General features: G+C 51.7%; 1 protein-coding gene across 1 annotated transcript in view; it reads left to right on the top strand.

Annotated features, from left to right (window-relative positions):
- Window positions 1-5,801: 5,801 nt before the first annotated feature.
- EPS8L2 (EPS8 signaling adaptor L2) overlaps window positions 5,802-19,638 on the top strand; it is a gene marked incomplete at both ends in the record, with an annotated part of 30,404 nt that continues 16,567 nt past the window's right edge. The window contains 3 exons of the mRNA XM_080344657.1: window positions 5,802-5,842; window positions 6,515-6,570; window positions 17,778-17,842. Coding sequence (XP_080200783.1) covers window positions 5,802-5,842; window positions 6,515-6,570; window positions 17,778-17,842 — 162 coding nt within the window. The remainder of the gene's footprint in view (window positions 5,843-6,514; window positions 6,571-17,777; window positions 17,843-19,638) is intronic.

Below are 19,638 nucleotides of genomic sequence, written 5' to 3'. Positions count from 1 at the left end.
CCTCCCAGCAAAAACCCCAGGGCCAGTTTTACGGCAGGAAATTAAAATGATTGATGCATTAGCTTCCCCAAGCCCTGGCTGCTGTGGGCAGACATTTGGCAAGCTGGGAGCAGAGTGAAATGGCCACTGACTGGTGCAGGCAGGGGGAAGACGGGCCGCTTTTGGGGAAAGATACCATGGTGTGACCTTCCTGTGCAGGGAGAGGAGTATTTTGTGGTTCAGATTACCCCAAAGACTTCAACATGACCATGCTGGAGACAAACAGAAGCTAAGTGTGGCCCCCAAAGTGGCTCTCAGCCTAATCAGAGGTTTTTCTCAGATGAAGCGAAGTTCTTGGCAGGCTGACCATGCTGCTGCACGCCTGAGCTGCTGCCAGGAGACTGAATCAGCGTTTCGGGGAGTGACCAAAAATGCCCTTCCTTTAGGAGGAGGCGGTGGAAACATCCCGGCCATCTCAGCGTGGAGGAGTTAACTCACAAACAAAACTGCTTCTGCACATCCTGAGGGACCAGCCGTGTCACCCCGTCACCCTCCCTTGGGCTGGCGCTGGCCGGGCAAGCCATGTGCAGGCTGCAGTATCGCCATCCTCCTGGGGCCAAAGGCATTTGCTGGGAAGTAACATGAAAAATCAATCAGCCTGCCCATTTCTTTACAAATTATTATTATCTATTTTTATGGGTCTCTTGTAAAAGCAGCAACAAACTGGGACTGCGACAGCCAGCTTGTGGGGATTGCACAGTGTTAAATGAGGCAGGGTCACATTGTACCTACACATTAAAGCAATCGTTTAATGAACAATTAAGGAACCCAAGTGATGAGCTCAAAGCCATCATGACAGCAAAGGCCAATCTCCCACCCAGCTGTACAGCCACAGCTGCCAGTAAAGGACTGACACCCATCGGGGATGAACAAGGAGCACCCAGCTATTATTACTGTGCTGGCAGCAGATAGTTGGACCAGAGAAGCTTCTAGGCTTCTGGAAGGAGCAGCTTTGCTGCGGGTGCTTTGCCAAAGCACCCACCACCTTTTGAGCATGGATGGGACAGCCCTGAGCAAAGCAGCTTTTTGCCCTTGAAGTCCCACCATAAAGAACACCGCGCTGTGCCCTCCACCGGAGCTGTAACATCGCGGTGTGAACTCAGCAGGAGCCTCAGACCTTCTCCATCCCCGGCCACCAGCGTCAGCATTGTGCCGAGTCCCCCAGCTATTTCACAAATGCCTTCGAGCCTGGAAAAGCCATAAGGGAAACGAGAGAGGTTCTCGCTACACAGCAAGGTGCACGTGAGGAACAGCTCTGGGAGTCGGCGCTTGCAGCTGGAACACACGAGCACTCTGCGAGTTCCACACAGGGTTTGGGTGTTTTCCCTGAGAAGGGAGACAATTCAATGTCCCCCCGTCAGGCGGGGCTGGAGCAAAGCAGCGCCTTGTGCCGTTATCCATCTGGAACATCACACACACACACAGTCACTCCCTAATTTTACTGGCCTGAGGTCCGAGTCCTGATTTCTACACCAAGAAAACACAAAGGATCCCTTTCATTAACAGAGTTGCAGTGTCAAATCCTTCCCCCACTAAAAATCCCAGCTGGGGTGATCCAGCTCCCAGAGTCCAGCACCAGCACCAGGAAAGGGGTCATTTGGGGGGGATGTAGAATAAAGATGGGGGGCAGAAAAACCTTCAGCCTGACAACTACCAGTGTAGATCTTCAGCAAACTTTCTGGGTATCAGTTGTACTATGGGCACAAATAAAATAGTACAGAATTCCCCACAACACACTTCCCGGGAAGCCTGGGGAACACGTCACGTTTTTCCTTCCTGGGGAATGCAAGTGACTCACACTTTCTCCTCTTTAGAAAGTTTTGAACTGGGGTCTTTTAGTTTAAACCATTTAATGAATTTTTATGCAAGGTGCACTCATCTGTCTCCTTCTGTCTGTTCAAAAGCATCTATGAATATTTGGCACGCTATTGCTGGGTCTGGTTCTCAAGCTTGGCTAAACTGCAGCCCAAGCATAGCTAAAGCTCAGCTTGGTACCCCTGACAAGAGCTGGGCTCAGCGGACACAGCACGTCCCAACCTGCCCCCTGTTCCCCCCCGACTCGGCTCCTGCGGGATTCCTCCAGCAAGAGGAGAAGTGTCAAGTGAGGAGCTGTGACTCAGCACGGGGACTCTGCAAACACATCTTTTGGAGGGGGAGTGGCATCAGCTTCCAGTTTTTTCCCAAGATCATGGAGGCTGCATCTAGTTGCGCATTTTCCCTGGGTATTTATAGAGCAAGGCGCTGTCTGGACTTGCTCTTGGTTGTGTTTCTTGAAGGAAGGTTTTACCTTCTGGCAGGAATATAAAAGCTCCTAGTTTGGTTCAGGTAGCCTGCAGAGCCGGGACCGCGGGGGCACCGAGAGCCGCCAGCGCTGCCTGCACTCCTGACACACACCTAAATTACGGTCTGGCTGCACATGGACTGGAAAGAGCCACGGACACACGAGTCCGTGTGTGTGTGTGTGTCCGGGGGGGCACGGTGGGTAACTTCCCATGTGCTCTCTACGTAGTTGGACAATCTGGCATCAGGAATTTGTAAATACTGGTGGTTCGTGAGCAGCACTGAGCGCACAGACCCCCGTCCCTCACTCGCACCCAAAGCTGTTCTGTTGGTGGGTTGATGTGGGATTGTAGCTTTGCCGATCTGCCAGGCCCTTCAGTACGATCCCAGTGGGACAGTCCCTCAAACAGCGTCACATTCCCTTGTGAAAACACCCAGCAGCCTGAACAGACAGCGCTTTGTTGTCCTGGGAAGTTTAAATGATAACATCATGTGGTCGCCGGCTAATGTTTCCAACCGATGCTTTAAGTTACTTGCTGAGGCTTTTGCTAATCAAGCGTTTCTGCCAGACCCTCCAGCTGGCACAGCCCCCACGCACAGACAGTAGCATCCCTGTTACTGCTCTCACTGCTACTGCTAGGTAGCTCATTGCTTCTTAAGTTTTTGAGGCTTTTTGCTGTGTTTTTCTCCTGTTGTTCCAGCAAAAGATGTTGCATTTTGCCCAGCATTTTCCTGCTGCTACAATCTTATATTCTAACAGATACCAGGAAACCTCCAGCACACCCTGCCTGGGTACTCTCAGACACTCACAAGCACTAGACGCTGCTATCAGTATCAACAGTCATCAGAATAATAATAGCCCTAAAAAATGACACTAGTATTTCACATTTTCAAGTTTCTTCACCCAAAGTCCAGAGGTTTTCACAATCTCTGTTTGCTGTAAGAACAAAAATCTATGACTGCGGCAGACAAGGGAGAAGTATTTCTAATAAAAATCTTGTATGACAATAGCAGTGATCGGCCCTCGGAGCAGAGCTATTAATCTTTCCCCTCCCATAGAGCTTCTCCACCCTTGCAACACTGCAGCTCCCTCTTCAAAGGGACTCAAAGAAAGTCAAAACAATGTATGGCCCGCTTCCATTTGCTATAAAAGTACCAAAATGTAGCGCAGACAACAATGCCAGGCTCCGATCCCGGCTCCGCGGGTCTGTGGGAGGACATTCCACCTCCAAGGATAGGATGGTCCGGAAAGTCAGGGAGTGAGATTTCCTTCGCTTTAAAGTACAGCACGACGTGGCCCACCCCGGTGTCCTTCAGCACCCACTCCTGAGCTCCCTGCGGCCCCGCCTTTCAGCTCATGGCATCTCCTGGCCTGGGACGTGGTACCTCTCATGTCTTACCTTGGGCTCTGTCTGCACTCAAAAGTGAAATGCTCTCAGCCCTTTCTTCATCTATTCAAGTCCTACTGACCTGTGATTTAGCAAAATCATTATAAAGTCTCCATTGCTTCAGAAACGTGTGCCCCCCGAGTCTGCCAGCTGGGATTCAATTAATATCAGGCAATTTAAACTGAATTAAAAGCTCTGGCGCAAGGCTCTGTCCTGGTTTAACTTGGCCAGCATCACACCACAGCCTCATTTCGATCAACACAAGTTTGAACACAGACACGGCCCTCACAACAGTGGCAAGAACTAGGCAAAGGTTAAATAATGAAAATAGCATGAATAAATCAAAAGAAGGGAGCCCGGCAGGATAAGGACCTGCTGACTTGGCAGGTGCTTGTGGTGCTTCCAGTTCCAGGCCCTTGGAGATACAGGAACAAGCTTCCCACAGCGCTGGGCACAGGGAGGGGACATGGGGGTTTATTGCTTTACAAATGCCGAGACAGAGTGGGGGTCAGAAGGAGCAATTTCTAATGAGCCCCTGGCTGAAATGGCAGCGGTGCTAATGCTTTACAGCTTCTGCTTGGCTGTGTGGAAGATTTTTGGAGCGTCGGGGTGTAAAGGGGACTGCGAGCAGCACAAAACCTTTCTGCTGCTTCTCGGGCCACGGGTGTTCCCTCAGTGCGGTGACAAGTCCTCCTGACATCTGCAGGGTCCGGTGACATTTCTGCTGGCTGAGGTCCGTGATAGCTCAGCCTGCCTTGCAGCAAGTGAAAGAGAGCTTGAAATATTACAATAATACACAGAAATATTCCCCACCATGATCATCAGCCATGGGACCGAAGCAACCAGATGGTGTAAAGCGAACAGAGCAGAGCTGGGCTTATTTATTAGAGCCCGTTCCCTGTTCTAGGTATCTTATGCTAATGCACACGGAGATCTGGGAGATAGGAGCAGTTTGAGGACTGTAAAAGGAAACCAGCAGACAGCTATTAACAGAGGGAAAATTCACAGCTACCTAAGCTTGGGCACAGGGATGGGTTTTATTACGCTCGGAGGGGTTGGCAGAACACCAAGTTTCTCTTCTAACATGTATATGAATTTATATCTGCATATACGTGTGTGCACGGACTGTAGTATCAACCACAAGAGAGACAAAAAAGGGAGAATTTCACATACCAGCTACAAAATGCACTTCAAAGTCATTCCTAACAGCATCCCAGCACTGAGGAGTATTACCAGGATACAAAGCAGAAATAAAAGCAGATGGGATAGGACAAGCCCTGCAGCAGCCAGGCAGGCTCGGCACGGGAAATCCCAGGTGCCAGGGATGACTCCAAAGTGTTCCCCAGGGATCACACCCGCTTTAGGCTGAGCTCAGTTAAGACAAAGCTTAGCGAGGCGGCTCTGCTGCCTGCCAGGGATGGCTGTCATGGACACCAAGCACATCCAAAGGTCTCCTTGCAGGAAATGCCACCCAAGATACCGATGAATTTCCTCCTTCAGGCCAATGACACATATTTTAAAGCCATCCCTTTGAATTCTGACAACCTTAAAAGAAGGTGAGCGGGGTCCGACCCAGCCGAAGCAAAACAGAGGCGCCGAGCGCCCCACGGGTAGCTGTCCCCTCAGCTTTTCCAAAGTGAAGAAAAACACTTGAAGACTCTTGTCTCGTTTTCCTTCAGCTCACGCACTGCACAGAAGCAAATAATACCTTGGATGCCAATATAAAGCGTCCCCACAAAGGCCACACTAGTCTCTGCTAAACCGTAGGCAGGGCAGCTTTGCTAAAAAAAGATGTGCCAAAGTACCTCAAAGTCAGGGTGTGCCTGGAAGGGAAGGGCCAGAGGCGGAAATAGGTTTTGGAAAGGTATTGGGGATGTGTCACCTTCAGCCCAGGTCGGGGCTGAGAGAGGTGGCTGAGCAGAGGGCAGCAAGAAAACCCCTTTGTGCTCACCCGGCTGCTGTCGCCTGCCCACCCTGCTGCCTGGAGACCCCACGTCAGAGCACGCACACGGATAAACTGTCGGACAGTGTGTCTCCTCATCACTAACCTCGTCTCTTCTGCTTCTCCTGCAGTTGCCTGTCCTGTGAAGCGACATGAGTCTCAAGGGATCCCTCAGCAGCAACCCCAGCTCAAAGTAAGGATCTCTGTGGCTTCCTCCACCTCACACTGGCACCACCACCCCTTCCTAGCACCCAGAGGTGCTCCTAGCAGTCCTGCTTAGAGACCTGACACCCCAAAATCCAAGTGTTTATGCACAATTAACATCCTGGCACATTTTTACATGGGACACATTCTGCACCTGCCTTTGGAGAGTATCTCAAAAGGTTCCATTCATTAGGGACCTTAATCTTGGCACTTACACAGCCACAGGTCCAGGTGGGCTCAGGTATAATGCGGAAGGGCCTCCTGTGCTGCTCCCTGTAACAACCCCCCTTAACTGCCCTTCAAACAGCCCCTCCAGCAGCAATGTCCTTCCAGGGGACACCGCGTGTGAAGGTAACTCTAGTGGGGACAGGCCTAGAAGGGCTCCTCTGTCTCCTGTTTCCAGCTGCTGGGTTTAGTGACATGTGCCTGCGGTGTGGATAACAGCTTGGGTTGCAGAGGCAGCCGCCAGCACGGGCTGACACACAAATGCTTTGCCTGGTAATTCGGAGTCGCTCCAGGTCTGACGGACGGGCTGAGCAGGGCAGGGCTGGTCCCCCAGGGGTGAGCTGCAGGGCTGACCATCGCGTGAGCCACAGCGTGGAAACAGATGTTTGAAAGATGCAGTAGCTGACAGTTGATTTGTACCTTCCTTCTCTTCCAGTGGCAGCATGGGCAGAGCGGACGGAGCCGCCAAGCTGAGCGCAAAGGACCTGTACGGTGAGTCGTGCCCATAAACACGTCTTGGGTTTCCTACAGCAAAAGCACCTCTGCAGATCTGGACATGGCTGTTGGGGAGTTTTAGGCTGGGACTCAATCAGAGCCATGTGAATCCTCCACAGGCAACAGGCTGGCCTGACAGGGCAGAAAAAATGCCCCTTACCTGTGTGTCACTGCCTCCTGTGCTGCGGACAGCGTGATTTTGTGAGGACAAGTGCCACAGAACATTGCTTCCCCTCATCCAAATCCTCTCCAGTTCTGCTAGCAAGATAACCTGATAAAGGGCCCAACAAAAGAAAGACTGTCCTCAGCAGGTTAATCATTATCCTCTTTTAGCTGTGCAGCGAACCATGAAAAGTCCAGTGCTCTTTGGAAGCAGAGGGAATTTGGGATGGTGCTCGTGCAGAGCCTGATCTGCAGCTTCTTTATAAACCAGCCCAGCTCCAGAGGAGCCACTGGGCAAAGAGCTGTAGTGAACGCTTAGATATCAATAACAGTTATTCCTGACCTTAGCATCTCTCTTAACGTATCCCAGGGGAAGCCTTGGCCTGGGGCAGGCAGAAAAAACAGAAAGTCCTGTGAGAACTCACCTCCCTCAGTCACCCCCTGGATAAGTAGATGGGGGAACACGAGCAGCTTTCAGGGAGTCTGAGCCTGCAAACTCTCTCACCCGAGAGCTGTCAATCTGCCTGGCTGATGCTTTCACTGGGTACAAACTGTGTGTGCCCCTGTTGGAGAGCTTGTATTTGATCAGAATTCTCCCTCTGCAGCTACGAGGTGACGGTGGTTTCTTTGTCCCTAGGAAGTGATTTTGCTGAAGGGCTTTGCCTGGAGGTTTATGGGTGTGGAGTGGCCTGGAGCACTGGCCACCGGCCACCTCTCCTGCCTGGAGATGAGCGGTCACTGGTGGGTCTTAGCGGATGAAGCGTTAAACAAAATCACTGTTAACTTCGATTAGCTGCAAACAAGTGAAACATGGGAATAAAGGTAGATCAGAAATAGGGTGTTAGTGGCTGGGGGGCGTTTGTGGCCCGGATGCTGCGTGGTGGGCAGGTGCCAAGCAGAGGCTGAGCGGTGTCTGGAGATGACAGGACACAGGATAAGCCTGGAATGAAGCAAGAGGACGAGGCGTGGGAATGGTTGGGTGCTGCTCCACCGCGCATGCAGGACAATGGCATCATCCCTTTTGCTGTGCACTGAAAGATCCTGCAGATTTGATGGCGGGCAGAAGGATTCTAGTTGCAAGGTAAATAGGGAACCATATAGAGACATGTAAAAATGAAACAGAGCGCTGATAACTGTGGCTGACACACGGCACGTGCAGGTTGGCACCCATGGGCGAAGGCTCTGGACTGCCAGGGTTTCGGGGTGAGATGTAAGTGGGAGCACTGGCTGACTGGTGCCTCGGCACCACAAACACTCGCGAAGGGAACGGCTGACAAACTGCCTCTAGAACAAACACGGTTTCTCAAATAAGTCATTTCAACACAGTTACATCTTTTAAATTTTTTTACATTAACACACCCCAAAAGCAAATTTCACCAGGGATGGGACCTCTCTGATCAAATTCCAGCAAACCTTAAATTAGGACCACGGGTCCAGGGGCCAAGTCCTCAGGAGGAGTAAATCAGCTGCCGGTTCCTTCCCTGTCACCCCTGAAGCGCAGTCCGAGGTCTGCAGTAATTTACTGCATAAATACACAGGGCTTTTGCTTGGCAGACCTTGAAAGCCACCCGCTAATTCAGCATGCCTTTCTCCAAGGACGCTCCGCATGTGTTAAACCAATACTTAAACATCTGGGGCCCGTCACACTTGGATCCTCCCTCCCCCAACATTAATTTCTGCTGTGAGCTGGCACATTGGGGAGTGGAGGGCAAGCAAGAACTAAAATTCCAGGGAGAATTATGTTTCATAATGAAACAAATCACACCAAGCTGAGATGGCCTTGATTATAATGCTGCTAAGGGACACTCAGAGCTTACAAGACTTTTCACATTTCCATTTCTTGCCCGTGTAATCAGGCTGGCCCCTCAGCCCGTGTATGCTGCCAGGCCCCACAAGAACGAGCGCAGCAACTCCCACGCTCAGAGCACACAGACACCTGCTGCATTTAAAGCTCATGGGGTAATGTCCTTCCAGCAGGGGCGGCTCCCATGCACAGAGGCACCTAAATATTATTCCTAGGTGAAAGCAGCCTTGGTTTTAGCTTTCTTCCAAGGATGAATTTTCCTACAGCCGAGCGCCTCCCACCACTCAGCGGTCTGGGAGGAAGGGGCCACATACCTGGGCTCTGAATGCTGACCCGGTGCCAACTGCAGGGACACAACTGCTGTGGGCCACGGTGTCCCCAGCATGAATAGGGACTTACTGGCAGCATTAAATCCACCTCAGGCGAGACCCTGGAGTGGGATATTTAAAAGCATCACTGTGAGGCTGCTCTGGGGGTTCCAGGACGTAGCGTGAACCGCACAGGCCACGCAGAGGACACGGCCTCGTGGCTGGCGATGGTGGCTGCCCTGGCGTCACCCTTGGCCTGCTCTAATTGGCCTCGATCATCAAGTATTCGATGATTCTGTCATAAGTACAGGGCACGACACCGTTTCTTCTGCACTGCGGTGAGCACAGAGGGGTACAGAGCCATACCACAAGTCACCCCAGCATTCTGCAGAGAAACTGGCTTAAAGCCCTGGAGTATCTTCCCCCAGCTCTGTCCCTATCAGAGCTCAATACACTATCTACGTACTCAGCTGTCCCTGGTGGAGTTTCCTGCTGCCATGGGAGCAGGATACTCATCCTTTCCTCCCTGCTTAGCAAAACAGCACCAGGTTTGCTTGGCTCCACATTCTGGAAGCATCTGTGGCTGCCTGCACAGAGCGAACCCCGGCTCCGGTGCAGTGGAATGGCTGGCGCCGATCAGGTTGCCACCTTCCTCAACGCACAGCGGCCAGCTGAATAAATGTTAATGCATACCATAAATAAATTAAGCTGCTTCTCCGCTTACCGGCATCAGTGCTGAACCTAGATGAAAGGCTGTGGGGGAGAGACCAGTGTGGCTCCGGCAGAAGCCAGGGGAAGGGCTGGAAGGAAGTGTTCTGGCGTCATGCGTCCCACGGGCAGCTTCTGCCACCCCTGTCTGCGGTGACAGCCAGGTGGATTCTGCAGGTGTTCATCTGAGCTGCTCTCGGGGGTGACCAGACAGCGCTGTCTCCCATAACCACAAGAAGCTGCATAGAGTTTAATGATTATAGTGGATTCCTCAGGGCAATGCCTCTGGAGCAGCGTTCAGAGCAGCCCGTTTCTGTTTTGGCTGCCCTGCCAAGAGGATTCCAGTTGCAAAGCCAACTGCTTGGGTGTCTTTGCCTCTCACTTCAAGCGCCGTGGCACAGAAGTACCCGGCAGATCCCAAACCAGGCTGGAGCCCCGGCAGGGCCACGGCGCAGAGGGACAGGATGTGGAGGGATGGAGGGACACCACAGTGATGAGAGACGCCAGCCTGGCAGGAGGGCAGAGCTCACCTCGTATCCCAACTTGTGAGAGCGGCCAGTTGGCTCCAACCTGCCCACACCACCCTTGATACACTCATTGCCAGTAAAGACCAGAACTTGTTGGGGTACAGGGCTGGAAAAGGGATTCTGGAGCAAGAGAAGCTGCCTATAGAATGAATGAGGCTGGAGGAGCGTGGTGCTGAGCAGCAGCAGCCTGCGCGGCGCGATCACTTGACACTGCACATCCCCCGTAACCCAAGAAAAGCTTCGGCGCTGTAACAGGACACGGGCACTAACACAAAGAGAAGAGCCGTTCCCTCTGCTTGGCGTGGCCTGGGACAGGGATCATCTGCCTGGGAGAGGAGGCTCCTCCGGCAGCTGCTTGGCAGAATGGCAAAGGAGTAAATGATGTTTAACAGGCACAAAACGACTCCTAGGGGTCTCCACAGACCCCAGCCACAGGGGCAGGTCTCCAAGATGAGACCCGCCAGCCCCCATGCTCCCCAGCCTGTCATTCCTTGCCACGGTCTCTCCCTGCACTGTGAGATACCACCACAGATGAGAGCTGTGCCAACACCCAACAGCCCCAAGAGCAGACAGACAGAAACACTGACTCCAGACACTCCTGCTCTCCCTAAAGTTGCATTGTGATTGTGCATTTCCTATTGCCGGCTTGGCACGATGACCAACAAAAGGGTCATTATTTACTATTAGTCATTGCCTGCCCACGAGCTTGTTAATTATTTCAGCTGGAAGCCACATGGCAGTCACACAGTTTTCAATGGGAGCGCTGAGGTGCTGTTCCCTCCCCACAGCCCTCTTGAACAGGGTTTGTGCAGGAATTTAACACATGCTGGTTTGTCTGCAAGATACAACCCTGGCAGGAGCAGCGGCAAGAAACCGAGCTTGTCAGAAACACAGCTGGGTCCAGAGGACCACAGAACGCCTGAAGCCAAGGGATCTGGCAGCAACTGACCAGTGCCACCCGAGGGATACCGCCGTGTCATAGAATCATAGAATGCTAGGGACTGGAAGGGACCTCGAAAGGTCATCTAGTCCAATCCCGCTGCTGATGCAGATCTGTCTCCTTGTGTCTTTTAGCAAAATCTAAAACTGGAAAGCACGAGCAGTCATTGAGCCAATTTCTGAGGCTCAATAGCTGGGCAGGAAGGCCAGGTGTGTGGTGTTAGGCACGTCTGACTCGGGTGAGGCTCCAGCCCGTGCCCTGAAGCCGGCTGGCGTTGCCGTCAGTAAAGCAGCAAGGCTGCAATTCTGGATAAAGCAACTTCACGCCTGACTGACTGAACAGGCAATTCCTTTAAAGCCGTCACCCCTCAGGACAGAAAGGCTGAGAACTCGCAGAGATCAAGGCTCCTTGCCGTAGGGAGGAGGAACCACTTCCCCAGACTGTCCTGCAGATTCGCGGTTGGGAAAAACGGGAGGAGGGAACTGGTGCTGCCCGCAGCAGCACCACCAGCCAGGGGCTGCTGGGTCCTGCTCTGCTTGCCCAAAACCTGCAGAGCAGCAGACAGGGCAGACGGACAGCCAGCTGTGTCCGTCCCCAGCCACGGCCAGCACACTTCAGCCTTGGGCGCTGCTTTTCCCCACTCCTGCCCTTTGCCAGGACGAGGATGCTCAGAGGAGGGAGCGTCCCTGGGCGCCTTTGCCCCCTGCAATGGGACAACAACAGGGAGCCTGAGCGCTCCTGCAGCAGGTGCGCGACAGACAGGACAGTGTCCCCATGTGCTGTCACCGTTTCCTTCCCCAGCCCACCGCAAGCAAGCCCTGGGCAGCGCTGGTCACAGGTCTGAGTCAGGGCAGCGCCCCAGACATTCATTCCCCATCCCCTCCCCGCCAGCCCCAATAATGCCCTTGTCCTGCCCCGCTGCTCCCTCTGTGCCTGTTCAGCTTCTTTCTTCTCATCCCCTTTCCCATCCGAGATTCCAGCTTCAGATTACCCCGGCTCTCCTCCCATGCTGCCTTGGGGTGACCCTTTTATTCAAAGCCTTGGACATTTAATACCCAACTGAAAGCAGGGCTGGAAGGGAAACAGGAAGGCAGCAGATCAAAACCCAGCCATGGGTAAGACAGGGAACATTTAGGCTCAGCTTTGCCCTGGCTTAGCTGCTGGGAGGAGCAGGCCCTGCTCTGGGTGTTGCTGGCTGGAAAACTGACTTGCCTGGGCTGTTTAATTAAATCAAGGTTCCTCCAACCTTACTAAACGTATTCTGACACTCAAAAAATGTCATTAGTAGCTATGGGAAGTTCAGAAAACGTCATTTTGGATTATTTGGTGAAAAATAACTTGGCATACTTCTTCCAGCTCTGGTTGTAAAGGTAAAAAGGAACACCTCTACCGCAGAGCCTCCCTGCAGCTCCTCAATGCCCCGATTCTTCTCGGCTGAGCGGCCCCCGGGTGCCAGCCCAGCAGACAGAAGGTTCCTGTCCATCCCCGCACACAAACACGCAGTGTTTCTTGCTGTGCTCAGTCCTTGCACAACCCAGGACGTGGGTCAGGTTTTTATTTGCTCTTGTAGAGTGGGTTGTGTCTTCAGCTAATAAAAGAGGAATGTGAGCACTTGGCTCTGAGCTGGTGGCAAATATTAAGCGTTCCGAGGAGGAATTCAGCCTTGTGGCACCTCCCAGCAGTAACGCAGCTCCCTCCTGCCCACACCATTCACGCCTCCGGCTGCCCCCAGCCTCAATGGGAGCCTTTTCATTCACTTTGAGAGCTTCCGTATCACGTACTAACATGCCGGTGGTGAATGACAGCTGCCGGTCGTGAGTGACAGCTGCCCCATGCAAAGACTCCCAGCCTCACAGACAAGCTTCAGAAAATACCACGGTGCTAACAGGAAAACCAGGGAGCTTCGTGCTTCACAAGAAGCAGCACAGATGCTTCCAAACCGAAGCTCTCCTGGGGATGGGTTGGTTAACACCTATGGTGCTCAGGCCTTCTCTTTTGCAAGATGCTGTAGAAATGCAAAGTGTCCTCGTATGAGAGGTGTCAGATAAACTGGGAGGAAATTAGGCACTGCTGCTGGCGTGCCAGCCTTCATTCATACAAAATTCAGCAGGCAGAGGACAAGCTGTGCATAAGGGCAGCACGGAGCCACCCGGGACAGGCGACTGCTCCTCCAAAGGCTGTTCTGGCCAAGGCAGTTCACCTGTCACAGGTAGAGGATCCCTGATCCGCACCGGCAAACAGCCACACACCTCCCTGCAGGAGTCACCCTGGCATATTCACATTAGCCCCGCAAAACCAGAGCCAAAGTTAAGCTAAAGCCAACCATGATGCATCCACAGAACGGTCTGCAATGTTTCACCACATTGCTTTGAAGTAAACAAACCTCTGTTTTTAAAGCACCCAACGCTTCTTGGATAGATGTGGCCCAAGACTGACTATTTTGTGATCTGCAGCCCGGACCTTCAATTCTTTCTGTGTTGAAATCAAAACTAAGCACTAGGAAAGAGGGAGATTTCCATGGTTGTGCACCCCGCTGTCCCAGAAAGCCCGGCTGTTTTCAAGCCTGCCTATATTTGCAGATGCCAGCAGGAAACACAAAAATAAAAGTTTCCATGGGTGTGGGGCCAGGTAGAAGCCAACAAGACAAACTATTTCAGAAAGAACAAGCAGGCATCTTAAAGAAAAGGACAGGAAAGCGAATATGCAGAAACGCCCCTTTCCTCGCCCTGGGCAGTTTCTGGGACGTCACCTGAATGGCATCCTGAGACAAAATAGAGGCACTTTGTCCCAGTTCTGCAACTCTGAAAGGTAATGCAGAAACTCCCCCAGCCCTGACCGTCGCTGCAGCTCCCTGGGCTGTTCTACCAGAAGCCCCATGTACAGCCTGGTTAGGCTGTTCTACCAGAAGCCCCATGTACAGCCTGGTTAGGCTGTTCTACCAGAAACGCAGTCCTACGCCAGCCCTCTCTCTGCGATCCCAGTGCCCCCAGTACACCTTCCCCTCCTCGGGGAGCAGCAGCTCCTGGCGCCGCTCTGCGCCCTTCCTTTCAGGGATGGACACATTTGCCTGTCCTAATGTAAAACACCTTTTTCCCCAGACCAACCACTTTGGCCTTTTCCATTCCCTTTGAAAAAGGAGGGGATGGGATGTCTTAAAAATCCAAATTTGTCTCCGTCACACACAGACGCAGTGTTCTCATTTCCATCAGTGTCATCTATTTACACGAGAAACGCTCCGAGAGGAAATTGAGGTTACTGAGAGGAAAAAAAGTGACTCGCATCAGACATGCGTCCCTGGGGGGTGTGCTGCCGTGTGCCCTATTCCAGCCCTTGCCCCACATCTGAAGTAGGGCAGACTGCAATTAAAACACCCAGCAAACACAAAACGCCATTGACCCTTCAGTGCGAGCCTGAAGTGGGAAGTGGCTGTGCTGAAATATTAATTGATTTACTCAAGGTCACTCTGGAGGCTAATGACTGAGCAGGCTGCTGTGCTGGGTGTCTGAGGTCTTTACCCCCAAACTGTCCTCGCTCCACCTCTGAATTGGCATTAGCGGTGTACAAGGCAGCGGCTCAGAGACCCGTGTTCTCTGTTAACCCTCTGCCACTCCGCCCACCAATAAATCATTTCTACTTGCGAACGCCGGTCCCTTCAGGGCTACCAGGAATTAGCGGCAGAGGCAAAACGCACTGTTGTGTTTCCAGGCACAGAGAAACAAGGTGCAAAGTACTCAGGTATTCTGCCAAGCTGATGGCACACCCCAGGCTTACAGAGCGTTAGAAAAGTGTTGAAAAGCATTAGAAATCAGCTTGAAATCAGCTTCTGTCAACTTCAGCCAAGAGAAAGGTACCAATCCCAAGCTAAATCCTAAGGAAAGCTGCCCTTGGGGCCAGTGCTTGCTCCGGAGAGACACCTGCTAGTGATGCACATGGAGCCTGAGCTGAGCTCAGGGACGCACTCATCCTCCTTCCACAGAAGCCAAGTAGGAAAAAAAAGCGTAATGGAGATGCAAGGGGAGCCTGGGGAAGAGGTGGAACCCAAAGCAAAAGCACGGGGCAAACCTGAACATGTCCTCCCTCCTCCCTTGTGGCTGACCAGCACTTTGCAGCCCCAAACCTGGGCAGATCGCAGGGGTGAGAGCACCTGACAGCAAGAAAACAGCGCAAAAGACTCACAGTCTGATACACCCGAGAGGTCTGAGCTTGTTTCAGCATCCCCAGTTTTTAACCCCCCTCCCTGACTCTGATTTCAGGACAGGGAAAGAAACCCCAAATTCCTACTGGGTGTGAGCTCAATCAGAGTAAGCTGGAACAGGAGCATTCCCAGAGCTGGATGGGATGGCTGGAAACCCTGTCCTGTTCTAGGCAGGAAAAATCCAGGCAGGACACTGCATGTTCCATGGAAGGGTCTGCACATGAGGAAGGACATTCGCAGAAATCCTGGCGATCAGTGCTGAGGAGGCAGGTCCCTGTACGACACTTAAGGCTGGGAAAGCAGCAGGGTCAGGGCAGCTTCTCCTTCCTTTGCACAGCATCTGCTGGCAGGAGGTTTAAATAACAGCTATTCAGGTGAGAAGTGGATACAAGGACACCCCAGGACTAAGCTAAAGCTCCAAACCGGTGCTTTGGGATTTATTTTCTGCTCTTAGCACAGCAGAATGCCCTGTTTGCTGCATTTACTCCTTGCTAGCACCCTTCTGTATGTAAGACCTAAAGAAGAACACTTGTCAGAGTTGGGAAACCACCCCCAGCCAACACTCGGGCTGTAGTTCAGTGTCACATCTTCTCCATCACTATCACCAGCCTCAGGAGCTGCCACCCTTTCCAATCGTGACCCTCATTTCTCCATCCCATCGCTGCAGCCCACTGACCCCTCCGCTGTCCCCATGCAAATGGTTGTGGGACAAGTTCACTCAGGCGAGCTCAGGGAAAGGGGCGGACACGACGCATGGTCCAAACCGGTGTGGAACAGGAGCAGCAGCAGCTGCTGGAGATGTTGTCCATTTGCAGGAGTCTCAGTGATGCCCTTGGAAAAGATGCAAAGGTCAGGCTTAGTAGAACTTGTAGAAAACAACTGTGCTTTGGGAGTAACCAGGGGACTATGCTTTCCTGGGGTGAAGAAGTCAGAGACCACTTTTGCCGGGACATAGTCAGAAGAGGAGAAGGCTGTCAGAGCAGCACTGCATCTGTCACCACTTGTGCTGAGCACAACAGCTTTCCCTTCTGTGCGTGCTCTGGTGTGTCCTCTGCCCCTGGCTGGACCCTGTTCCCACGCAGAGACCCCTGGGGTGGGCAGGTTTGGCCCACACACCAGCTCAGGTGTCCCCACTGTCACTCCCAGAGCCACCTCTATAAGATACACTTGTAAAGAGCCTGTTAGCAAACGTGCAAACAACCCCAGAGCAAACCAGGAGCTGTTCCCTGCTCGTATCGCCCCCACTCATCGCTCTTCCTTCTTCCGCAGCCACGCACGCCCATCGGGCAGCACTGCTTTTCAATTACATGTGACGTGCTACTAAAAGTATAAACTAAGGGAACAGTTTGGAAAGTTGTATCTTGGTCTTGCACCGCTTCACCAAAAGTTCCTGTCTTTAAGATAAGTTTGGAAGCTGACCAAACAAGTTCCTATGAGAATATTAATTTTCTAGGTGCCAGCCTCTTTAATGTGAAATTAGTTAAACGAGGCTGCATTTTCTGTGTTCAAAGACAAGGGGAAAATGAGAGAGCAGTCAGCATCCCCAAGAAGGCATTAAAGACAGCTCTGAAGCAAACCACAACCAAACTAATATACACCTCTTTAAAGCACCAGGAGCACTAACGTTTGCTGCGCTCTGAAATCCCTTTGGTTGTGACTGTTGCTGCATAAGACACGCTATTTTAGCACAGGCTTTAACAAGTGTGACAGTGTACAGAACAGTGGGAGGATGTCCTCTGCTGGCCACGAACATGTTTTCAGTTCGGATGCTCCCACACCACTGCGCCTGGAGAGTTTCTCCTCCAGTACTCAAGCAATTTATTAATATAAGGAATCCCTGGACAAGTACCAATTAAACAGCAAGTAAGAGCTGGCAGGGTAAATTCTTATAGGATTATGTTCAATATCCTCATGAAATTCCAAGCAATTTTCTCTCAGCTGCTCTTGACAGCTGCTTTCCAGTAAGAAGTGCAGGAAGCAATGAAGATCTGTGGCCTCATAAAAATACTGTACAAGAAAGGCAGGTCCTGACTGGTTGGCCTTGATCCCCACAGCCCTTCCTATCTGCAACTCCAGTGCTTGCCAGGAACCGCGGGCGAGCAAACTAACCACGTCACAGCAGCACAGAGGGTGCTTCTGGAGGACATTCCAATGGGCTCTTATCTCCAAACTGCTGGCTTGTGGTTGGGTTCTTTATTTCTTGCCACGTGCACGTCCCAGCCTCCCCAATCCGCATCCCAGCACATCCCCCATCACCCCCGCCCTTTACACTATGCTTAATTCCTCCACAAGTGCTGCTGACCTGCAGGAATTAAATGATCAGCAGCATTAAGGGATACAAGGTGAATGTATACGCTACACACCTGACTTGCCAATCTTTGTGACAAAGGTTAATATTGTTAATATGTCTTATTATTCTCAGCACTCTGACTGAAGCGGGAAGCTCAGGGACTGACGACTGCAGCTGCCCATCATGAGAGCTTTAATTCTCAAACCCTGCTACGCCCATAAACAGCCACTAACATGAAGGCTTGTTTTCTTCTTTTTTGTTTTTTTTCAGAACAAAGGAAAAAATACTCCAACTCCAATGTCATAATGCACGAGACTTCCCAGTACCACGTACAGGTGAGTGCGCAAGGAAACCCTATGGACCGAGAGGCCAACGTCAGTGCCAGATGCTGCTAACACAGTGTATAGGAAAACGAAGAGCAGACATAGGTAGAGCACAGGAATTTCTTCACCACGGACACTTGGAGGGGATAAACTAAATGCCTATGAGAGCAGCACAGGTCCTGGCATGACTCCTCTCCCAAGACTGACCTCGCTCCATCCTATGAGCCAGCGGTTTGGGGCTGGATGGGCTCCTCTCCTTTCTCTCCTCTCACATACGTTTCTTTGAACTAAAAAGTGACTCCTGCCAAGTCAAGTCACCCATGGAAGCAGAGAAGGGACTTTAAACCATGACATGTACATGAATTCTTCATTAATTATGCCACATGCCACCCGTTTGCAAGTCTCTGCCTTGAACTTTGACCAAGGCGAACAGGATTTCAGGGGCAGGCACTGAGGCAGGAAGAGTTCTCCTCACAAGAGGCATTTTTACACCCTCTGAAGTAATCTGTAAGCTGATCAAAGTCTAAGAGCGGACAGAGTCACTGCCCATTCTTACAAAAGCTACTATACTTGAATGGAAATGGCTTTTAACGAGATAAATCCAAGGCAGTAGCAAGCTTCTCTCACTCCACCGCTATCTAAAGAAAATGGAAAAGTAAAAAATATCCTAAAAAGTCCCAGTTAGACAAGTAGCAAACCCCTCCATGAAAATTAACTTACCTAACAGTAAACAACGCAGGAATTTATGAAGATTGTAAACCTGGCGGTTATAATAATAGAACAGATAAGAATGCCCGTCATCAGGTATAAACCAATTCCCTTCACTGCTCAGAAAGCAGAGGGTTTGTCACCTCTGCACAGATAATATTGACTTTGTGAATACCTTCTCGTGCACTATTTTACAATTACAGTAATGTATACCCAAGCATGTTTCTCGTATCTGATGGCACGGTTAATCTCAGCTTTCAGCTCGAATACCTGCCAGGAGTTTTATTTGGACAGCGCCTCACCCAATACCTTTGCTTTGTGAACACAGGAGTGGGTCTTACACCCCGCAGTGTTTCTGCTCTTCTCTGCTCCTTCCGGTCTTTGTGAATTATCCAGCCCACACCTGCACAACAAATTGGTCACCACAAGCCCTGCCCACCCCTGATTCCCAGAACTGAATTCCTTTCTGCCTGTCAGGGCTACCAGTGCTTTAAATCTCATGAGTTGAAACTGCTACTGAAGACTGACACATTTTCCCCCAGTCCCTCCTCCTCCTCTTCTCACGTTTTGTAGCTCTTTGCCTGCCGGTCTCCTGGCTTTTCGTGCCGTGCCCTGCCATGCCAGACCCTGACCCCTGTAACAAAGAGCCAGCACCAGACAGGAACTGCCTGAACCTAAAAAGAGGTTGTGTCTGATCCCTGGGAGAAGGCACAAAGACAAGGAATGGGAGGGAGAAAAGCTAGGCAAATCTCATCCCTGTCACTAGAGACGATAAAGAGCCTCTCCCAATTTCACACCCCACTTTGTGGCCTAATTAGGGTTAATCTGCTCCGAGGCCCTTCAGCTGACCCCCAGCTCATTCAGGAGCAATGTGTATTTACCGCTGGTGGATGGGCCATCGATATTCCAGGGAAGAGAGAAGGAGCCGGGCCCTGGGCTGCTCAGCGCGGGGACCACCCTGGCACAGACACCTTGCTCAGACCTACAACCTGCCTGCCTGAAAACCTCTGGCCTGTCTCTCCTCGAGAAAGTTGGTTCTGATGGGGAAAAGCTTCAGCTGCTTTCCCACTCAGGCACATTCTCCTTCCCGTCTCCTCCCT

Source organism: Nesoenas mayeri (assembly GCF_963082525.1).
Source record: "Nesoenas mayeri genome assembly, chromosome: 5".
Taxonomy (NCBI): Eukaryota; Metazoa; Chordata; class Aves; order Columbiformes; family Columbidae; genus Nesoenas; species Nesoenas mayeri.
The sequence above is the reverse complement of the archived record's forward strand: the minus strand, read 5'-3'. Positions and strand labels throughout refer to the sequence as shown.